This window comes from Lolium rigidum, chromosome 7 (genome assembly GCF_022539505.1).
Source record: "Lolium rigidum isolate FL_2022 chromosome 7, APGP_CSIRO_Lrig_0.1, whole genome shotgun sequence".
NCBI lineage: Eukaryota > Viridiplantae > Streptophyta > Magnoliopsida > Poales > Poaceae > Lolium > Lolium rigidum.
Genome location: NC_061514.1, coordinates 193,148,841 through 193,173,156, shown reverse-complemented (window position 1 = coordinate 193,173,156; position 24,316 = coordinate 193,148,841). Strand labels below are relative to the sequence as shown.

At 44.1% G+C, this 24,316-nt stretch overlaps 1 protein-coding gene across 1 annotated transcript; it reads left to right on the top strand.

The window, feature by feature from the left end:
- Positions 1-21,567: 21,567 nt before the first annotated feature.
- On the top strand, positions 21,568-22,619 carry LOC124674423. Its single transcript, XM_047210472.1, has one exon. The coding sequence runs from the start codon at positions 21,766-21,768 to the stop codon at positions 22,369-22,371; it is 606 nt and encodes a 201-aa protein (XP_047066428.1). The 5' UTR covers positions 21,568-21,765; the 3' UTR covers positions 22,372-22,619.
- The last annotated feature ends 1,697 nt before the right edge of the window (positions 22,620-24,316 follow it).

The following is a 24,316-nucleotide window of genomic DNA, read 5'->3' as shown; positions in this document are numbered from 1 at the left end:
ACCATAAAGTCATCAAATCTGCTTCCAAGATAACAACGAAATGAACCGAGAGTCTCCCGCCTCTGCCGACAATGATTGCCCATCGAACCACAAACAACACAGTTCATCCTGTGTATATTTAGCAATTACCAAAGCTAGTAAAAAATACAGGTAGGTAGGGCATATTCATAGAAATCTATCCATAGATCTGAAACCATACACACATATATCCATAGATCTGAACAAACAAGATTATTCATAGGACAAAAAGGATTTTCAACAAACAGAGAAAAAGGAGGTGAGGTGAAGTAGTGACATGTAAAAACATATTTTCCTACCTCTCAAAACAAACGAAAATCTTCAGAGAGAAAAGAGTTTTTCAGCAGAAAAGAGAGAGAAAGAAGATGAAGGAGACTTGCTTCACCGCATGAACAACGGAGGGCAGAAGGCAAAACCAACCAGGGGCATTATAAATACAATAAGTAGTAGTAACTCGCCTACAACCGCTATTTAATGAGGCCGTGGGGTAGATGGTGGTTGCTATCCTTTAAGTTATTCAAAAGTCAAACACAAAGTATCTCATGCAAAAATACATTGAATCATAAAGTTGCACTTCAAAATTATTTAAAACCATATGATTTACAACTTCAAATGTACAACAACATGTTGACTACATGCCTTTGTTCGGACTATAGGTTAGGTCGAACAATTATGGCATGTTAGTCATTTTTTCAACATACATAAAAAACAAATGCTCATTTGTGGACGAAGTGCACAATTATACCAAAGTAGGCATCACTTCAACACATCAAACTACACCAAACCTCATGAAAAATTTAAATTTGAATTTTGCACATGAATGTCACAACATTTACTCAGTCCCACTAGTTACCGATGATTTTACATTGAATTTAGCATTTATTATGAGTTTTACTCGTTTTCTCGTCATTTTTTAATAAAAAATCAACAAACACCTAAAAATGTCGAAAAATCTGAAACTCCTTAGGCACACATACCTACCCTTCATGACCACTCACAAAAATTTGCAGCTCAATCTGAGTATTTGAAGTGCAGCTTGCTTGAAAAAGAGCCCTTCACCGACATGATCGATGTGGGTCCACACATGGATCGACCCAACCAACATGAGGTTCCACAAGTGTTTTCGGACAAAATCTCACATGTGTGAACAATAACATGTATATGTGGGATGTGTTCTCACATATACCTCACATGCAAAAGGTTTTACAACTTCCGGGTCGACGATTCGACCGTTCTGCCGAAAATGTCCTCACTTGTGTAAATTCACATCAAACTACACCAAACCTCATGAAAAATTTAAATTTGAATTTTGCACATGAATGTCACAACATTTACTCAGTCCCACTAGTTACCGATGATTTTACATTGAATTTAGCATTTATTATGAGTTTTACTCGTTTTCCGTCATTTTTTAATTAAAATATACATGTACAGCTCCATTTTCGTAGTAATATTTTTTCTTTCACGGCAAAAACTTGTTCCCTCCAAATTGTAGTACGCCGGCTGCCAAAACGCCCAAATTTTTTGTTCCCTCCACTCCTCCCGCGCACCCCACCTATCAAATATTTCGCCCTCCCTTATATACGTCGTGCCTCTACCCCATGATTTACGAGCATCTTAACTACCCACACACCCGACCTCATCCTCTCGTGCTCACCCCGATCCGGTGTCTTCGCCGGACGTTCATCCATCTCGCATCTATCTCCCCGGCCGGTGGTCGCCATGGCCGGCAGTCGTCGAAACGTCGTGGTGAAGGAAAATCGCACACACACGCCGAAGAAGGCGCCCGGCTCGAAGAAACGCCAAGGTAAATCTGTCGGTGATCGGCTTGTTGTTGTGTTTTTCGGATGGTTAGATCCAGAGATCGGTTTTACATGTCTACCACGCCCGTTTGACCTATATCTAGATCTTGCATATTTGATAGATCCAATCCCGACATCATACGTATAGGGTTTATCGTTTTTATTGCGTAGACAATCATGCCGTGCTATACAATCTTTGCCATCCCGCCGCTGTACAATCTTTTGCATAGACAATTGTTTGCCGAAACACTTAACCGAACTAATTCCAGCCGTTGCCGAAAACAGCCTCGACGAGCTACAAGTGAACAACGACATTGCTTCGTACTTTTATTCGTCGCTTCGTAGGGAAGCAGTAGTTTGATCTAGAACAATTGTTTGCCGTTTTCTATGGAACTAGTTAGTTTGCACGTGCAATGCACGTCTTAACAATGTAATGAAGTTTTTTTAATCATGTACTTTGTTTCATCAGCCTATTTATTTCCACAATTTTTGTTTATCTATGTCTTTCAAAAGTCAAAAATCAAATTTCAGCACATATCCGAACTTCTATCAAGCACATATCCGAACTTCTATCAGCACATATCCGAACTTCTATCGGTATAGGACTGAACTACCGATACCTCATTATGTGTCAATTATTTGTTACGAGTAGATATCTAAAAGCACATGATGTCCCTTAGCCTGCCATATGCCCCCTCTTATGTTTTGTTCGCCGACATCATACGTAGACTCTTATGTTTTCAATCATTTGCCGCTGTACAATATTTTGGAAAGACAATTATTTGCTCGTTTTCTATGGAATTGGCGCCCTCTTATGTTTTGTTCACGCTCCGCTCTTCCGATTATTTCAGCGGAGACACAAAACCCCGTCAAGCCGGCATATGAGCTTGCCAAGGAGAAACAAATGCAAGAAAATGTAGTACGCATGGAAAAAATTTCGCTGAAAAATATGGACCCGCCCACAAATTTCGTAAAGATTTCTCTCGGTTTTGCACGTACATTAGTGTATGGTGGGGTACAAATAGGAACTAGTAACAATCTAAAGGACTCAGCCCGCGAAGAGATGGAGGTCGAAGAGGACCCTTCGTATGAACCGAATCCAGAAGAGATAGCTACCGCCGATGATGATCTTCATTCGGATGAGGATCAGCCGCACCGTCGGCAAAACTTCAGCTCAGTGTCCGTGGAACTATGTCCGAACTATGATAGGAAATACGTACATGCTAAATGTTTCCTACTAATGTAGCCTCTACTTTGCTTGCAGATAGTTGCTTCTTCTGCAATAGTTGCACGTAAGAAGCGATCCATACCTCAAGTTGCACCATCCAACATTGCAACAAGATCAATGGCAACAACCGAACCTCGAAGCCGGGTCATCCGATGAGCCGATGGCCACCGCTGGTCCGAACACCGAAGGAGCACCCTCACCTAACCAGATCATGACATCCGGAGGCAGCACCTCATCTCCCGAGGACAATCAAATTGTAAACTTTGAGCGGCAAGGTATGAAAGTTTGTAAAAACTAAACACCGTACCGCATATTTTCATATAAAAGAGAATCATTTCATATCTCTTATTTCGTAGACATTGACAACATCTCGGCGGTAGTAAGAGAAAGAGAGGTGGACGCAGTACGTACCATGGGCCATGGACTACATGAGTACACAAGAAGACATGGTGGCAATAAGATGCCAATTGAATTCACTCCCGGTGTCGGGAGACCCAAGGATTATGTCCAGCAAGCAAAGCTGAGCAATGAGGTTGGTATTCACATCCGTGAAAAAATGCCGCTTGCAACACACCGGACACAAGACAAGAAAGATGACACTCTCAAACATGTCATTCCTCATGCTATAAGTACAAGTAGCGGTGAGTCCCGTACAATCTTGGTTTAACCTAATTAGTATGCTACATGATCATCTATCTAAGAATCTACCGATTAATGCATCACTATTTTGAAGGGAAAGTTTAATATGGACAAAAATGATGAGGTGGCTCAAGATGTGTGCACCGATATGCCGCAAGTTAGTATTCGGCAGCTTCCGATATAGGCTTAAAAAGGAGTATTGGCCGAAAATTAAAAATCTCACACTCGGAGCAAGCATATCTCAAGAAGCCAGGTCATGTAGAAGAGAATAGCCGGAAAGAACCGGTGAAAAGATGGTTTGATGAGAAGTACCAGTGTACATAAACGTTATTGCTTTCAATAACAGCTACCGAATTCTTACATTTCTCCGATCCGGATAAATAAAATGCATGTACCGAACATAGGGACCGTGTGTAATAAATGGAAAGAACAGAGAAGCCGTGAAACAGCTTCCATACCACCGGATCTCGAAGCTATGTTGCTCACCGGGAACATCTAGTAAGTGTTCTGAATTTCCCAATACAGCTCATACTTCGTCATACACAAGTGTACAATGGTAATGTGCATTCTACATTTTTTCAAGCGTATAGGCTAAGCAACAGGAAGAAGAAACCTCTCCAATTGAATTTTTTAGAATCACACACACTAACAAGGATAACATTATGAGTGCTGAAGCAAAAAGTGCATATGTAAGAAATATTTCTTATTAGCACAATATAATATAATCCAGCTTTTGTATGTTGTCCATGCAATGATTGTAATCTTTATGCAGGATCAAATGGTGGCAAAAAAAAGCGGCGCCACGCAATGAAGATGAACCTGATTTGACTGATTTGCAAATTGTTCAGCTAGTTCTGAGCGAGAAAAGCCCATCCACCACCCGCAACAAAGACATTCCTACCAAGATTGGGCGTCGCAACAAGTTCCAGGAAGTCTTCCGTCTCAGCCTACACGCATCGAGAGCTACAACAAAGACCGGCGTATCAAGAGCGTAACTCCATACAGGCAACTGAAACGTACTACGTTGACATGCAGTGCAAGACTCGCAAGAACAAGATGAAAAATTTGAAGAGATCAGGAAGAAGCAGGAGGAAGAACTTGAAGCCGTGAAGAAAGCCCAAGAAGAAAAGACTCGGCTTATGAAAAGAGGCCGACGTAAATGGATGCCGTGCTTAATTTGCTCTTGAGGACATCCCAGCCACCATCCATGTCTCAATCCCGTGGCAACTAATCTATTGCACCACCGTCCTACAACATTATTAATCATAGGTCTTTTAATTTCTTTGTGTTCCAATTGTAATTTTCTTATGAATCTTTCGGTCTCGTGAGAGACATATATACTTCTTGTGCCACCATTTAAGTATGATATTTATTGTCTACTTTTTGATATTTCGCCAGCTTTTTTGTTTCCCAAATTTCGCAAATAATTCAAATGCTCTCAAATTTTGTCAAATTCAAAAGGTGACGGAAAATGTCACAACGTCACTATTAAATGAAACCACGTGGCACCAATTTCTGGTCCCACTTGTCGAATTTGTGGGTCCCACCAGCCAGCATTATTGGGACCCATATGTCGGCAACAACCCGGTCCCACTTGTCTGAATTTTGTGGATCCCACCGGTCGAATATTGTGGGTCCAGCTTTGTCATAATATTTTGTGGGTCCCACCAGTATATCCATGTCAGCGCCGTCGGACCCATGTTGTCGAAGCCAAATGGACCCACATGTAAGGCCACGTATGCTTTTTTTGGACCAATCGAAGCTTCCCAAGATTTAGATATTGACGAAAGTTGCAATTTTTCGTGACAAACCCGTCTCGTCAACAATGAACCTTTGATGTTGACGAATTTGTAGGTCGTCACCATCAAACATTTGACGTTGACGAAAAATGCATACCGTCACCCCCGATATTTTATGACGGAGCTTCCTTGACGAACCCCATGACGATCAAATTTTGTCACCGCGAAGTAATCCTTGACGAAAATTGGCCTTAATATGACGAAAGTGATTTGTCAAAAAAAATGTCTTCCTTTGTAGTGCACGTTGAAGGTTGATGGCGGCGGGATGTAGTGCGGCGCAACACCAGAGATTCCGGCGCCAACGTGGAACCTGCACAACACAACCAAAGTACTTTGCCCCAACGAAACAGTGAGGTTGTCAATCTCACCGGCTTGCCGTAACAAAGGATTAACCGTATTGTGTGGAAGATGATTGTTTGCAGAGAAAACAAGTAAAAACAAGTATTGCAAGAGATTTGTATTTCAGTATTAAAGAATGGACCGGGGTCCACAGCTCACTAGAGGTGTCTCTCCCATAAGATAAAAGCATGTTGGGTGAACAAATTACAGTCGGGCAATTGACAAATAGAGAGGGCATAACAATGCACATACATGGCATGATAAGTATAGTGAGATTTAATTGGGCATTACGACAAAGTACATAGACCGCCATCCAACCGCATCTATGCCTAAAAAGTCCACCTTCAGGTTATCGTCCGAACCCCTTCCAAGTATTAAGTTGCTAAACAACGATACAATTGCATTAAGTATGGTGCGTAATGTAATCAACAACTACATCCTCGGACATAGCGCCAATGTTTTATCCCTAGTGGCAACAAGCACAACACAACCTTAGAACTTTCTCATCACTGTCCTGTGTGTCAATGCGGCATGAACCCACTATCGAGCATAAATACTCCCTCTTGGAGTTAAAAGTAAAAACTTGGCCAGAGCCTCTACTAGTAACGGAGAGCATGCAAGATCATAAACAACACATATGTAATAACTTGATAATTAACATGACATGGTATTCTCTATCCATCGGATCCCGACAAACACAACATATAGAATTACGGATAGATGATCTTGATCATGTTAGGCAGCTCACAAGATCCAACAATGAAGCACAATGAGGAGAAGACAACCATCTAGCTACTGCTATGGACCCATAGTCCAGGGGTGAACTACTCACTCATCACTCCGGAGGCGACCATGGCGGTGTAGAGTCCTCCGGGAGATGAATCCCCTCTCCGGCAGGGTGCCGGAGGAGATCTCCAGAATCCCCCGAGATGGGATCGGCGGCGGCGGCGTCTCCGTAAGGTTTTCCGTATCGTGGTTTTTTCGCCTCAGGGGTTTCGCGACGGAGGCTTTAAGTAGGCGGAAGGGCAGAGTCGGGGGCCGACGAGGGGCCCACACCACGGGTGGCGCGGGCCCCCTTGGCCGCGCCGCCACGTGGTGTCGCCACCTCGTGGCCCCACTTCGTATGTTCTTCGGTCTTCTGGAAGCTCCGTGGAAAAATAGGCCCCCGGGTCTTTGTTTCGTCCAATTCCGAGAATATTTCGTTACTAGGATTTCGAAACCAAAAACAGCAGAAAACAGAACCGGCACTTCGGCATCTTGTTAATAGGTTAGTTCCAGAAAATGCACGAATATGACATAAAGTGTGCATAAAACATGTAGGTATCATCAATAATATGGCATAGAACATAAGAAATTATCGATACGTCGCAGACGTATCACGGGGGCAGGTGATTGGCGATCTTGCGCCACCTCCGCGTCAAAGTCAAAGGATGAGCAACTCTTATAAAAACCCCGGCCACTCATCACAAGAAGGCGAGTCGTCACATACCTCCGGTGTAGGCTTGTCCACTGAGTAAGGTTGCAGCTCCACATCGAACAAGGTGAACTTCATCGTGGTGATCTTGGAGAGTGCCCTCCGGTACTCGGCCTCGGTCCATTCCGCGATAGTGACGCGGTTGTAGTCGTTCTGCCCCGTGTACTCCCACATGTAATGGCCTTGGCTCCACAGGGGCACCAGCCGTCGGGCGTGCCAACAGTTGTAGAGGCCGCCGTCAACCCCGAATCCTTCAGCGACTGGATCACCGACCGCATCTCCTTCACCACCTCCTCTTGTTCGCGCGGCAGCAACCACACGTTCAGTCGTCGCGGCATACTTGGCTCGGGAGAATACTTCGGGATGGCGATGTCGCCCTTCGCTGTGTGGTCCTTGACGTAGAACCAGTACTTGCGCCACTGGGCCCGCGCCTTCTTTGGGAGCGCCATATCAATGAAGGCCTCCCCAGACTTCACTTGGAAGGTCATCCCGCCGTTCGGGATGAGCGACTGATCGCTCTTGCTCACCCGGGCTGCCCTGCCATGGAAGATGGTGACCCACAGGAAAGTAGGGTGGCCAACCCAGGTAGCACTCGCACAGCGCCGCGAACAGAGAGATCTGCTGGACGCTATGGGGGCCAAGGTCGGAGATCTTGATGCTGTAGAAGGCCAGCAACTGGCGCGCGAAGGAAGAGGTCGGCACCGCGAAGCCGCGATCAAGGAAGCTCATGAATATCACGAACTCCCCCGTCCGCAGCAGCGGCTCCGTCTCGTTCGCCGCCGGCACCCTCCACCTCTCGCGGTTCATCTCAGGGATTATGCCCGCGGAGATGTATGGGATCAACGCCTGCTTGGTCACCTTGGACCTCGTCCACCCTTTCGCCGCCATCGCGATTACCGGAGCTCGAGCAGGTGAAGACTGGGGGATTGCGGGCGAAAATGAGGAAGAAGAAGAAGTGGGCGAAGTGGCCTGTACTAGGTCACGGTCGGGCTATTATACTGCCTCACTCGCCCCGGATAAGGAATGCTATCCACCGTTCAAATCCGCCCTGGAATCGGCGCCTGGAAATCAACGGCCCGGATTCACGACGGTGTTAGTTGCGTGGCCATTAACTAGCCATTACCCGTCACGTCACGCCCAATGGTCAACTGCAGCGCAACGGCTCGCGCCTCGGTCAACGTGAAAATAGCCATTGATACTGCCACGTGTGTCCCCTGGACAATTCGCACTGACTGACATGCATCGACTGGCTTTGCACCGACTGGTTGACGCCGAATGGTTCTTCCTAACTGACATACGCCGACTGACTAACATCGACTGGCACGCGCTAACTGGACAACTCCGACTGGCTCATTTCGACTAAAGGTTGGAATCCTGTTTATTTCTTCTGTTTCAGGAGCTCGCCGTCGATTCACCTCGACCCATCGCCAAGCCTCTTCGCGCCTTGCCTCAAGCTCATGCTGAATCCACGACGCTCTCCGGGACTACTGATGGAGATATGCCCAAGGGGGTGTACCATTAGTCTCACTCGCCGCAGGAGAGAAGGCCCAAGAAGGGGTCAAGTCGGCTAGGGCGACTGGGCCTAGAACCCTGGAGCGACTGGGCTTAAACTCCACGGACAGCGAATGGATCGAAGGCCCAAGCGACTGAAGCTTAGTTTCCTTGGGCGCGGGATAACGAATCTCGGCCTTATAGCAAGTGATATGATTCGGACTTATCTGCTTGTAACCCTAGATCAGGGGTGCCTATATAAACCCCCGAGCTAAACCCTAGAAGACACACAATCCGAGATCGCATCTCACCACCATTGCTCTCGGCGACAAGCCGACTGAGCCCCCCATTGTAATCTCCACTGAGTAATAGATCTAGCAGGACGTAGGCCTTTTACTCTTCGGAGGGCTGAACCTGGGTAAAACCTTGCGTCTTGTGAACCTCGCTCCGCAGATGGCTACGTCACCTTGCTCCCGCATCAACGAAGTGCTACACCCTGTAGCATCTGTTGTGGTCACATCAATGACACGTTGTGTACCTGAGAATGAACAACATGCTATTATAAGAAATTGTCATGATAGTCCCTATGGAGGGCATCAGCAGGAGATCGAACAGGTGAAAAGGTATTACAATATGGTTTTTATTAGCCTACTTTATTTAAAGATTGTGTTGTATATGTTAAAACTTGTGATAAATGTCAAAGAGTAGGAAATATTCGTAGGAGAAATGAAATTCCTATGAATTATTCTTTGCCACTTGAGCCATTATTTGATGTGTGGGGTTTTGACTTTATGGGACCTTTCCCATCCTCAAAGACAAAGCATACTCATATTTTGGTTGAAGTGGATTATGTTACAAAATGGGTGGAAGCAATTCCAACCAGAAGTGCAGATCATGCCGCAACAATGAAGATGCTAAAGGACATCATTTTCCCCAGGTTTGGTGTTCCCGGGTTTTTAATTACTGATGGTGGTTCTCATTTCATGCATGGTATTCTTAGGAAAACATTAGCAAAATATGATGTTAATCATAGAGTTGCATCTCCTTATCATCCTCAAACAAGTGGACAAATTGAACTAAGTAATAGGGAATTAAAATCATTTTGGAAAAGACAGTTAATAGGTCTAGGTCTGATTGGCCACTTAAAATTAATGATGCATTATGGGCTTATAGAACTGCTTTTAAAAACCCTATGGAAATGTCTCCTTACAGAATGGTTTATGGAAAAGCTTTTCATTTACCTGTGGAATTAGAACATAATGTAGGAAAACGTAGCATAGAAAACAAAAAATTTCCTACCGCAAACACGCAATCCAAGCCAAGATGCAATCTAGAAGACGGTAGCAACGAGGGGGTATCGAGTCTCACCCTTGAAGAGATTCCAAAGCCTACAAGATGAGGCTCTTGTTGCTGCGGTAGACGTTCACTTGCCGCTTGCAAAAGCGCGTAGAAGATCTTGATCACGATCGGTTCCGGCGCCACGAACGGGCAGCACCTCCGTACTCGGTCACACGTTCGGTTGTTGATGAAGACGACGTCCACCTCCCCGTTCCAGCGGGCAGCGGAAGTAGTAGCTCCTCTTGAATCCGACAGCGACGACGGCGTGGTGTCGGTGGCGGTGTAGAAGTCCGGCGGAGCTTCGCTAAGCTATGCGGGATGTGGAGGAGCGGGCGGCTAGGGTTTGGGGAGAGGGGGCGCCGGCCACTATGGGGTGCGGCCACCTTGGTGGTTCTTAGGTGGCCGGGCCCCTCCCCTTGGCCCCTCATTATATAGGTGGAACCCCAAGAGGTGGTGTCCAAGTCTTCGAATAAGACCCGAACCAAAACCTTCCATAGGAGGGGGCAAACCTAGCCCAACTAGGACTCCCACCCAAAGGTGGGATTCCCACCTCCCATGTGGGGGTGGCCGGCCCCTAAGGGGAGTCCACTTGGGACTCCTCCCCCACTAGGGTTGGCCGGCCATGGAGGTGGAGTCCCTTGTGGACTCCACCTTCCTTGGTGGTTTCTTCCGGACTTTTCTAGAACCTTCTAGAACCTTCCATAGAACCTTCCGCGACATTTTATTCACATAAAATGACATCCTATATATGAATCTTATTCTCCGGACCATTCCGGAACTCCTCGTGATGTCCGGGATCACATCCGGACTTCGAACAAATATTCGAACTCCATTCCATAATTCAAGTACTACCATTTCAACATCCAACTTTAAGTGTGTCACCCTACGGTTCGAGAACTATGCGGACATGGTTGAGTACTCACTCCGACCAATAACCAATAGCGGGATCCGGAGATCCATAATGGCTCCCACATATTCAACGATGACTTTAGTGATCGAATGAACCATTCACATACATTACCAATTCCCTTTGTCTCGCGATATTTTTACTTGTCCGAGGTTTGATCTTCGGTATCACTCTATACCTTGTTCAACCTCGTCTCCGACAAGTACTCTTTACTCGTATCGTGGTATGTGGTCTCTTATGAACTCATTCATATGCTTGCAAGACATTAGACGACATTCCACCGAGAGGGCCCAGAGTATATCTATCCGTCATCGGGATGGACAAATCCCACCGTTGATCCATATGCCTCAACTCATACTTTCCGGATACTTAATCCCACCTTTATAGCCACCCATTTACGCAAGTGGTGTTTGGTGTAATCAAAGTACCTTTCCGGTATAAGTGATTTATATGATCTCATGGTCATAAGGACTAGGTAACTATGTATCGAAAGCTTATAGCAAATAACTTAATGACGAGATCTTATGCTACGCTTAATTGGGTGTGTCCATTACATCATTCATATAATGATATAACCTTGTTATTAATAACATCCAATGTTCATGATTATGAAACTAATCATCCATTAATCAACAAGCTAGTTTAAGAGGCATACTAGGGACTTCTTGTTTGTCTACATATCACACATGTACTAATGTTTCGGTTAATACAATTCTAGCATGATATATAAACATTTATCATAAACATAAAGATATAAATAATAACCACTTTTATTATTGCCTCTAGGGCATATCTCTTTCAGTCTCCCACTTGCACTAGAGTCAATAATCTAGATTACATTGTAATATACCTAACACCCATGGCATTCTCGGTGTTGGTCATGCTTTGCCCTAGGGAGAGCTTTAGTCAACGGATCTGCTACATTCGGATCAGTGTGTACTTTGCAAATCTTTACTTCTCCATCTTCGATGTACTCGCGAATCGAGTGGTAACGCAGCTTGATATGCTTCAGCCTCTTGTGTGACCTTGGCTCTTGTGCATTGGCGATGGCACCCATGTTATCACGATAAATGATTAATGGGTCCAATGCACTAGGAACCACACCGAGCTCTACAATGAACCTCTTCATCCATACCGCTTCGATGAAGCCTCCGAAGCCGCTATGTACTCGATTCCGTTGAAGACTTCGCCACCGTGCACTCTGCTTCGAGCTTGCCCAGCTTACTGCAGCACCATTCAATATAAACACGTACCTGCATTGTGACTTAGAGTCATCGGGATCGTTGTTCCAACTTGCATCGGTGTAACTTGTTACAACGAGCTCTTGGTCACCTCCATAACAAAGAAACATACCCTTAGTTCTTTTCAAGTACTTCGGGATATTCTTGACCGCTGTCCAGTGTTCCATTCCTGGATCACTTTGATATCTGCTAGTCAAACTAACAGCATGCGCTATATCCGGTCTTGTACATAGCATGGCATACATAATAGAGCCTACTGCCGAAGTATAGGGGATTTGATTCATCCTTTCTCTTTCTTCTGCCGTAGCCGGTCCTTGAGTCTTACTCAAGACCTTGCCTGGTAACATAGGTAAAAACCCTTTCTTACTTTCGTCCATTCTAAACTTCTTTAGAATCTTGTCCAGGTATGTACTCGTGATAGCCCTATTAGGCGTCTTGATCTATCTCTATAAATCTTGATGCCTAATATATACGATGCTTCACCAAGGTCTTTCATTGAAAAACTCGTTATTCAAATAACCTTTTACATCTGCTTAATAGTTCTATATCATTCCCGATCAATAATATGTCATCTACATATAATATCGGGAATGCTACGGAGCTCCCACTCACTTTCTTGTAAATACAGGCCTCTCCATGACACTGTATAAACCCGAAGTCTTTGATCACCTTATCAAAGCGTCGGTTCCAACTTCTCGATCTTCAGTCCATAGATTGAACGCTGAAGTTTGCATACTTTGTCAGCATTTTTAGGATCGACAAAACCTTTGGGTTGTACCATATACAACTCTTCCTCAATGTCTCCATTAAGGAACGCCGTTTTGACATCCATCTCGCCAAATCTCATAATCGAAAAATGCAGCTATTGCTAACAAAATCCTCACAGATTTTAGCTTCGCTACGGGTGAGAAAGTCTCATCGTAGTCAATACCTTGAATTTGTCGGAAACCCTTTGCGACAAGTCGAGCTTTATAGACGAGTAATATTACCATCAGCATCTGTTTTTCTCTTGAAGATCCATTTATTCTCGACAGCCTTTCGGCTATCGGGTAAGTCTACCAAAGTCCATACTTTGTTATCATACATGGATCCCATTTCGGATTTCATGGCCTCTTGCCATTTGTTGGAATCCGGGCTCATCATCGCTTCTTCATACGTCGCGGGGTCCTCATCATTGTTATCCACAATCATGACATTTAGACAAGGATCATACCAATCGAGAGTGGCACGTTCCCTTGTCGATCCGCGAGGTTCGGTAGTTTCCTCGTTCGAAGTTTCATGATCATTATCATTAGCTTCCTCTCGTTGTCGGTGTAGGCGGTACAGGTACATCTTCCGATCTGCGCTACTCGATCAACGAGTATAGATTCATTAATCTCATCGAGTTCTACTTTTCTTCCAGATCACTTCTTTAGTGAGAAATTCTTTCTCAAGAAAGGTTCCGTTCTTAGCAACAAAGATTTTGCCTTCGGATCTGTGATAGAAAGTATACCCTATAGTTTCCTTAGGGTATCCTATGAAGACGCATTTCTCCGCTTTGGGTTCTAGTTTGTCCGGTTGTAACTTTTTTACATAGGCTTCGCAACCCCAAACTTTAAGGAACGACAGCTTAGGTTTCTTATTAAACCATAATTCATACGGTGTCGTTTCTACGGATTTTGATGGTGCTCTATTTAAAGTGAATGCAGCTTGTCTCTAATGCATAACTCCAAAATGATAACGGCAAATCAGTAAGAGACATCATAGAACGAACCATATCTAAGAGAGTTCGATTACGACGTTCGGACACACCGTTTCGTTGTGGTGTTCCGGCGGTGTCAATTGTGAAAGTATTCCGCATTTCTTTAAATGCATGCCAAACTCATAACTCAGATATTCACCTCCGCGATCGGATCGTAGAAATTTAATCTTCTTGTTACGTTGATTTTCTACTTCACTTTGGAATTCCTTAAACTTCTCAAAAGTTTCGGATTTATGTTTCATGAAATAGATATACCCATATCTACTCGGATCATCCGTGAAGGTTAGAACATAACGATAACCACCGCGCGATGCTACACTCATTGGTCCGCACACATCGGTATGTATGATTTCCAATAAGTCGAGTAGCTCGCTCCATCATACCGAAAAATGGAGTCTTAGTCATTTTTCCCATTAGACATGCTTCGCATCTATCAAGTGACTCAAAGTCAAGTGATTCAAGTAATCCATCAGTATGGAGTTTCTTCATGCGTTTCACTCCAATATGACCAAGACGACAAGTGCCACATATAAGTAGAATTATCATTAAGTTTAATTCGCTTAGCATCAATGTTATGTATATGCGTATCACTACTATCGAGATCTAACGAAAATAAGCCATTCTTTTGTGGTGCTCGACCATAAAAGATATTATTCATAAAAATAGAACAACCATTATTCTCAGACTTGAATGAATAACCGTCTTGCATTAAACAAGATCCGGATATAATGTTCATGCTCAACGCGAGTACATAATAACAATTATTTAGGCTTAAAACTAATCCCGAAGGTAGATGTAGAGGAAGTGTGCCGATCTGCGATCACATTGACCTTGGATCCGTTTCCAACGCGCATCGTCACTTCATCTTTCAGCAGTTGTCGTTTATTCTTTAGTTCCTGTTTCGAGTTACAAATATGAGCAACCGAACCAGGTATCAAATACCCGGGTACTAGAACGAGAACTAGTGAGATAAACATCTATAACATGTATATCGAGATATACCTTCTTTCTTCTTCTTGACAAGGCCGCTCTTCGGATCCGCCAAATACTTGGAGCAATTACGCTTCCGGTGTCCCTTCTCCTTGCGAGTAATAGCACTCGACATCGGGCTTAGGGCCGTTCTTAGGTTTCATAGGAGGCGTGGCAGCTTTCTTGCCACCCTTCTTGAATTTTCCCTTAGACTTGCCCTGTTTCTTGAAGCCGGTGGTCTTGTTGACCATCAACACTTGGTGCTCTTTCTTGATCTCAATCTCAGCAGCTTTTAGCATGCCAAAGAGTTCGAGTAACTCCTTGTTCATGTTCCGCATATTGTAGTTCATCACAAAGTTCTTATAACTTGGTGGCGGTGATTGAAGGACACGATTAATCCCCGATCCGTTAGGAATCACTATTCCCAAGTCACCGAGTTTCTTCGCATGCCCGGTCATGGCGAGCATGTGCTCACTAATGGAGCTGCCTTCTTCCATCATACAGCTGAAGAAATGTTTCGATGCTTCATAGCATTCCACGGCCGCATGAGTCTCAAAAATAGCTTTCAGCTCATTCATCAACTCATGAGGATCGTGGTGCTCAAAACGTTTTTGAAGATCGGATTCCGGACCGCACGGGATGGCACACCGAACTTGAGAGTACCGAGTTTTCCGAGTCTCGTAAACAGCTTTTACTTCATCGGTTTCGGTTTATGCAGGAGGGTCACCTAGCGGTGCATCAAGCACATATTGCAGATTTCCGCCGGAGAGGAAGATCCTCACATGACGGAACCGATCGGTGAAGTTGCTACCGTTGCTCTTAAGCTTTTCTTTCTCTAGGAACTGGTTAAAATTGATTGAGGACGCCATCTCTACAACATATATTTGCAATAGTTTAGACTAAGTTTATGACAAATTGAGTTCAAATTTTAATTCAACATAATTAAAAATCTAGGTGAACTCCCACTCAAAACAATATCCCTCGCATTGTCTTAGTGATCACACGAACCAAATCCATCGCACCTCAAATCGATCATCACGAGAAAAGGTGTAATTTCAATGGCGAACACTCAAAGTGTTCATCATATCAATCATATGATTCATGCTCTACCTTTCGGTATCACGTGTTCCGAGACCATGTCCGTACATGCTAGGCTCGTCAAGGCCACCTTAGTATCCGCATGTGCAAAAGCTGTCTTGCACCCGTTGTAAGTACTTATCGAATCTATCACACCCGATCATCACGAGATGCTTCGAAACGATAAGACTTGATAACGGTGCTACTAAGGATGAACACTTTATTATCTTGAGATTTTAGTGAGGGATCATCTTATAATGCTACCGTCGCGATCTAAGCAAAATAAGATGCATAAAAGGATTAACATCACATGCAGTTCATATGTGATATGATATGGCCCTTTTGTCTTTGCGCCTTTGATCTTCATCTCCAAAGCACGGACATGATCTCCATCATCTTCGGGCATGATCTCCATCATCGTCGGCGAAGCACCAAGGTCAATGGCGCCGTCTTCATGATTGTCCTCCATGTAGCAACTATTACAACTACTTTGAAATACTACTCAACATGAAATTTAAAGACAACCATAAGGCTCCTGCCGGTTGCCACAATACAATAATGATCATCTCATACATATTCATCATCACATTATGGCCATATCACATCACCAAACCCTGCAAAAACAAGTTAGACGCTCTCTAATTTGGTTTGCATATTTTACGTGGTTTAGGGTTTTCGATATAGATCTAATCTACCTACGAACATGAACCACAACGTTGATACTAATGTTGTCAATAGAAGAGTAAATTGAATCTTTACTATAGTAGGAGAGACGAGACACCCGCAAAGCCTCTTATGCAATACAAGTTGCATGTCGAACGAGGAACAAGTCTCATGAACGCGGTCATGTAAAGTTAGTCCGAGCCGCTTCATCCCACTATGCCATAAAGATGCAAAGTACTCAACTAAAGATAACAAGAGCATCAACGCCCACAAACCATTGTGTTCTACTCGTGCAACCATCTATGCATAGACACGGCTCTGATACCACTGTAGGAAAACGTAGCATAGAAAACAAAAAATTTCCTACCGCAAACACGCAATCCAAGCCAAGATGCAATCTAGAAGACGGTAGCAACGAGGGGGTATCGAGTCTCACCCTTGAAGAGATTCCAAAGCCTACAAGATGAGGCTCTTGTTGCTGCGGTAGACGTTCACTTGCCGCTTGCAAAAGCGCGTAGAAGATCTTGATCACGATCGGTTCCGGCGCCACGAACGGGCAGCACCTCCGTACTCGGTCACACGTTCGGTTGTTGATGAAGACGACGTCCACCTCCCGTTCCAGCGGGCAGCGGAAGTAGTAGCTCCTCTTGAATCCGACGAGCACGACGGCGTGGTGTCGGTGGCGGTGTAGAAGTCCGGCGGAGCTTCGCTAAGCTATGCGGGATGTGGAGGAGCGGGCGGCTAGGGTTTGGGGAGAGGGGGCGCCGGCCACTATGGGGTGCGGCCACCTTGGTGGTTCTTGGGTGGCCGGCCCCCTCCCCTTGGCCCCTCATTATATAGGTGGAACCCCAAGAGGTGGTGTCCAAGTCTTCGAATAAGACCCGAACCAAAACCTTCCATAGGAGGGGGCAAACCTAGCCCAACTAGGACTCCCACCCAAAGGTGGGATTCCCACCTCCCATGTGGGGGTGGCCGGCCCCCTAGGGGAGTCCACTTGGGACTCCTCCCCCACTAGGGTTGGCCGGCCATGGAGGTGGAGTCCCTTGTGGACTCCACCTTCCTTGGTGGTTTCTTCCGGACTTTTCTAGAACCTTCTAGAACCTTCCATAGAACCTTCCGCGACATTTTATTCACATAAAATGACATCCTATATATGAATCTTATTCTCCGGACCATTCCGGAACTCCTCGTGATGTCCGGGATCACATCCGGGACTTCGAACAAATATTCGAACTCCATTCCATAATTCAAGTACTACCATTTCAACATCCAACTTTAAGTGTGTCACCCTACGGTTCGAGAACTATGCGGACATGGTTGAGTACTCACTCCGACCAATAACCAATAGCGGGATCCGGAGATCCATAATGGCTCCCACATATTCAACGATGACTTTAGTGATCGAATGAACCATTCACATACATTACCAATTCCCTTTGTCTCGCGATATTTTTACTTGTCCGAGGTTTGATCTTCGGTATCACTCTATACCTTGTTCAACCTCGTCTCCGACAAGTACTCTTTACTCGTATCGTGGTATGTGGTCTCTTATGAACTCATTCATATGCTTGCAAGACATTAGACGACATTCCACCGAGAGGGCCCAGAGTATATCTATCCGTCATCGGGATGGACAAATCCCACTGTTGATCCATATGCCTCAACTCATACTTTCCGGATACTTAATCCCACCTTTATAGCCACCCATTTACGCAGTGGTGTTTGGTGTAATCAAAGTACCTTTCCGGTATAAGTGATTTATATGATCTCATGGTCATAAGGACTAGGTAACTATGTATCGAAAGCTTATAGCAAATAACTTAATGACGAGATCTTATGCTACGCTTAATTGGGTGTGTCCATTACATCATTCATATAATGATATAACCTTGTTATTAATAACATCCAATGTTCATGATTATGAAACTAATCATCCATTAATCAACAAGCTAGTTTAAGAGGCATACTAGGGACTTCTTGTTTGTCTACATATCACACATGTACTAATGTTTCGGTTAATACAATTCTAGCATGATATATAAACATTTATCATAAACATAAAGATATAAATAATAACCACTTTTATTATTGCCTCTAGGGCATATCTCTTTCACATAAAACTAGATGGGCTATTAAACAATTGAACTTTGATTTTAAAACTACGAGCGAGAAGAGAATTCTTGATTTAAACCTTCTAGATGAATGGATAAATGAAGCTTATGAAAGTGCTAGGATGTTTAAAGAGAAAGTTAAAATTTGGCATGATAAGAAAATTAAAAGGAAAGAATTCAAAGTAGGTGATCAAGTTCTATTATACAACTCTCATTTCAAGTTTTCTGCAGGAAAGTTAGCTTCAAAATGGCAAGGACCATTAGTGATACAGGAGGTGTACCGTTCAGGAGCTATCCGTCTTCACGGTGATATGAAAGGTAAACACCATGTAGTCAATGGACAACACCTAAAACATTATATTGCATGAAAGAGTTTCATTGGAATGGTGCAAGAGTTGAATTTATGGACACCGGAAGAGGTAATTGCGAAGAATTATGCAGTTTCAGAAACCCTAAATCAATAAAAGGTAACTTTCGTGTTTGCAGCTTTCTCGGAATTACGTAAGATTTTACGGGAGTCATTTTTATGGAAATTGACGTGCCAGACAAGAAACTTGGAAGGAACTGAGCACCGAGGAGGAAAAGGGAACACCCCACGCGGCTAGATTCCCTGGCCACGTGGGCCTACCCCTTTTGTCCCTCGGAGTCCCATTTCGTCTCGTTTTGGACTCTGACGCTTCGTTTTGACCTAAAAACCGTCAACATATACCCCTTTTTGTTGCTCTAATCTCGCACAGAGAGCTTTTGAGCGTTCTTTGTTTTCGTTGTTTCTATCTGTCAGGGTTTTAGGATTTCTTTGGGAGACTCTTTCCAATGCTCCTCCATGGACAAGGATGATGATGAACTCAATGGGAACATCCCCACGCCCATGTGGAGGAGGAATAGTAAGAGGAAGGATGACGAGGGTGCTCCTCGGCAATGCCCACCATGAGGGGTTTAGGGTTGACGGAATCCTGCATGCTAGCACGAGACATTGAATACCAAACAAACGGGGAGAGAGATTTAGCCAGGTTTGGGGCCCTCAATGAGGTAAAACCCTTACTTCCTGCTTGTCTAATCTTGATTATCGAATATCGAGTTACAATGGGGTAGCCGATCGATAGGCTGCTATGGTCAACTCGCCGGGAGGCAAGGATTCTAGGGTTTGTGCTCTAAGTTGCGGTGGTTCTACGTATTGTTGTTGTGTTCTTCGGCATGCCCTCTCCTGGCCTTTATATAGCAGGCCAGGTCCCGAGAGTCCTGTTCGAACTCGACTAGGTTACAATGAAATCTAATCTAGTCTTTCATTTAACGATGTTTTCTTGCCTTGTTCATCAAGAATCCATCTTCTGGCAGGTCTCCTTTGTTGGAATCGATGTATGGACCCACCTTAGTCTTTGGGCAATCTTCATGGGCCCCTACGTGGACCAAGGGAGGTAGACTAATGTTGGGTACCTGAAGGGTAATGCCCACATCATCTTCTCTGTCCACAAATAAGTATGCTTTTTTTTAACTTGAGAGCTATGAGCTAACCTCGTCGACTGTTGGGTTGTAGGCTAGCTAGCTCGAAAGTGACTTTTTTTAGATCAACCGTGATGTCATAGATCCTGCTAACCCGTGGGAGCCCCACACAAGTCGATGGAGTCACGGTTAGATAACTGAATACATAATGCATGGAGCAATAGGCTATGGTATTATTAGGATGCATCTTCCACATGTATCATGATCTCTATTTGTTCGATAACACGTATTTGTGCTTCATTTGATCTTTTTATCCTATTTGTGTATGCACGGCTTCAAGTAAAGCCTTGGCTCTGACCTATTTCCATCTATTTATAAAAATCAAATGAAGTACTTTTATTATAATTCTATAAAGTTCGCAAACACTCGTTCATAGTGATCTTACACCAAACAAGTACTTTTAGGTACTCGTATTCGATAAACAAAGGTCTTTAGAGAAAAATAAATCGTATCATACTGCTATATGGCTTGGGTCAGGGCCAGAAGAGATTCCAGATTCCGTACTAAGGGAATGCAATTACACATATATTTAATTAATATATTTCTTTACCTCCTAAAAAATATAATATATTTTCTTTACCTCCTAAAAAAAATAATGTACTGCACACTGTTTGCGGTGTTAGCCGTCAAAACTTGCATTTCCTTTTGTGAATCGTCAGAAGTTGTGTTAAATCACTGTCAAGAACTCAAGGTGCTACTAAATGGTCTTATGTGCATATCTGCAAATAAATTAGGTTTTAAACCAAAACCTAACTGAAATTTAGGGTTAACTGAATTCTCAGTTTTCTAGTTCTAAGTCTTAATTTAGGTTTTTTTTTTGGAGAAAAGTTCTAATTTCGGTTTCGAGTATTCAGTATTATTCAATAACCATATTATCTCTTTCCTGAGTGAAATGAAAACAAATTTTCTTGTTCAGACCGAACGCACCCCTACCCATATGGGCCACCTGAGCAAGTTTGTTTATGGGCATCCAGGCATCCGAGCCCGTCATATTTGGGCCTGAGTGCTGAGTAAGTTATTCTCTTCCGGGCATGGCCCATTTGACAAGCGCGTGCGTGTGCAGTGCGCTCCCCCTCCTGATCCTCGTCCTGCCACGGCTTCCTGGAGCACGGCGGTCACCATCGCCTGGCGTCACCGTCGCCGGCCACCACCGCAGATAGGTACTGACACTTGCCCCAACAGATTTTTCATACTTATCCCTCGCACTCGCTGTTCTTTTTGTCGGATCCCGGCCTAGATGCTTCTGGGCCTTAGATAGATTGCGAGGTTCTTGGCTTCTTGCTAAATTAGGGATAAGATCCCACTGTTTTCTTTGTGCTGGTTAATTGGAGCCAAAAAGCCATTTGCGGGTTGAGGGGGAGCGAGCCAAGGAACCGGCAGAGCAGCAACTAGGGTTGTTAAATTGTTTAGGTAGGAGGGGGCGTGGCCATGGCCGGGGAACGATCTGGTCCGCCGGCAGCGGAGAGGGTGGTGGTGGCGATGAAGGGCCACCCTGGCTCCGGAAAGTCCACGGCGGCGCGCGCCATCGCCTCCGCGCTCCGGTGCCCGCTCCTGGACAAGGACGACGTGCGGGACTGCACGCTGCACCTGGAGGGCGCCGCCGGCGGCAGCGGCATGCTCAACGAGCTCTCCTACGCCGTGCTGTGGAGGTTGGCCGAGAGGCAGCTCCAGCTCGGCTTGTCTGTCGTCCTCGACTCCCCGCTGTCACGTCCTGCGCATCTTGACATGCTGGCCCGCCTGCCGGCCACACTTGTTGTCGTCGTGGAATGCCGACCGGGCGACGAAGATGTGTGGCGCCGCAGGCTGGAGGAGCGTGGGGGTGCTTTGGCCAATGGTGGTGGTGATGGGTGGCATAAGCCAAAGACCTGGGCCGAGCTGGAAAGTCTTGTTGAGGGTTACCAAGGTTGCACAGACTATGAAATTGGGGATGTTCCGAGGATCATCGTAGATACAACAGACCCGGCGTTCGGTGCAGAGGAAATTGCTGCCAGGGTTGTGGACTTTATTAGGTCTCTTCTACCCCGTGCATATTAGGTATGCTGTTAGCTGTTGCCAAATGTATTGGTGAAGACAAGGTTCATGTGAGAATCAAGTAATAAGGATTTCATGTCTGAATGTTGAAATGATGTATGTATTGTATAGGTTTGGATGTACATATGATTTCCTTTTTCATTTGTCCCTCCTCCATCTTTTCTTTTGAACCTCTGATGGTAATATTCGCCCTCTGTTTATGGTTGTAGCTCAAAGGTGCCCCGAAATGATCCACCTATGTATGTTACTGATTTTGAAGCGCTTTTTGGCTTCCTCCAGTGAAATGGCATCTCCATAAAGGAGATAACAGTGCTAGATCAGTACACAACAATTTCCCCATTGTAATACCTGCTTTATCTCATCATTTTTTTATTCTAACATGATTCCTGTAGAGGACTCCATAATGCATTGCTAGGAATTAGGAATCTTTGTGGAAATTGTTAACCTGTTATTGTCAATCAGGGTTTGCTCCTGTTTATATCAATCCATCTTTATGTATCTGCTGAAAGTAAAAAAAAAAAAAAATCATATGTACACGTACAGTCATAACGTTTCAGTGGCTGTTTCACAACAAAAGAATATCCAAAAAAAAAATTTAATTTCACCGGATTCTGAATGCGTAACAATTTGCGTTCTTCTTGGGTTCTTGATGGACATAAGACGTTAGCAGCTTTTAACTTTAATGTTTGGTACCGTTGTCAAGTTGCATAAGGCTGACAAGAACTTGTTTGCTACAGCACTATGCATTTTTATTGTAACACGATTCTGTAGAGGCCTCCATAATGCATTACCAGCAATCAGGAATCTTTGTGGAAATTGTTAACCTGTTATAGTCAATCAGGGTTTGCTCTTGTTGGTATCATTCCATCTATGATTGTGCTGGAAATTAAAAAAAAATCATCTGTAGACATACAGTCGTAACATTTAAGGGGCTGTTTTAGAAACCGAAGTTGACGACGAGCGACTATCTACAAAAAAATTTAGTTGATCACAGCTCAGATGTTCAGATTCTGATTGTGTAACATACTGCTTTCTGCTTCTGGGGTTCGCGATGGGCATAGACGTTAGCAGCTTTCAATTTTCAGTGTGGTACCATTATCAGATTGCATAAGTCTGCCTAGAACTTGTTTGCTAACGTCTTATGCCCATAAAAGTATTTCTTTTCTTTTCCTCCTGTGCAATGACTTCTCCATAAGTGAGATTACAATGCCAGATCAGTACACTATACACAATATATTTTTCCATAGTGATAGCTGTTTTATCTCATCAATGTTTATTCTAACCTGATTCCTGTAGAGGACTCCATTATGTCTTTCTAGGAATTAGGAATCTTTGTGAAAACTGTTAGCCTATTATTGCCAACCAGGGTTTGCTGATATTGGTATCACTTCATCTTTGTGTTCATGCTGGAAGTAAAAGAATGATCATAATATGTACACTTACAGTCATAACACTTCAGTGGCTATTTTAGAAACCAAAGTTGATGTCAAAAGGATAACTACATTTTTTTTAGTTCATTTCATCACAGCTCAGATGCTCGGATTTTGAATGTGTAACACACTGTTTTCTTCTTGTGGGGTTTGCGATGGACATGAGACCTTAGCACCCTTTACTTTTCATGTTTGGTACGATGGCCAAAATTGATACATCTGTCAAGGACTTGTTTGCAACAGCACCATGTACTTTATCCTATGATAAAAATCCTAGTCATATCAAATAAGCTATACTTCAGTTTTCCTTCAAAAAAGATACCCAGATCATGTTATTTTAGCAATTCCGGACTTGTTTGATTTACACGAAAGGCCATACTATTTATTTTACTTCATTCCGTCACAGCTCAGATGCTCAGATTCTGAATGTGTAACATACTGCTTTCTTCTTCTGGGGTTTGTGATGGACATGAGACCTTAGCACCCTTTACTTTTCGTGTTTGGTACGATTGTCAAAA

Excerpts from the sequence above, each read along its gene's own strand:
- LOC124674423 (XM_047210472.1), top strand. The coding sequence starts at position 21,766 with ATGGCCGGGGAACGATCTGGTCCGCCGGCAGCGGAGAGGGTGGTGGTG.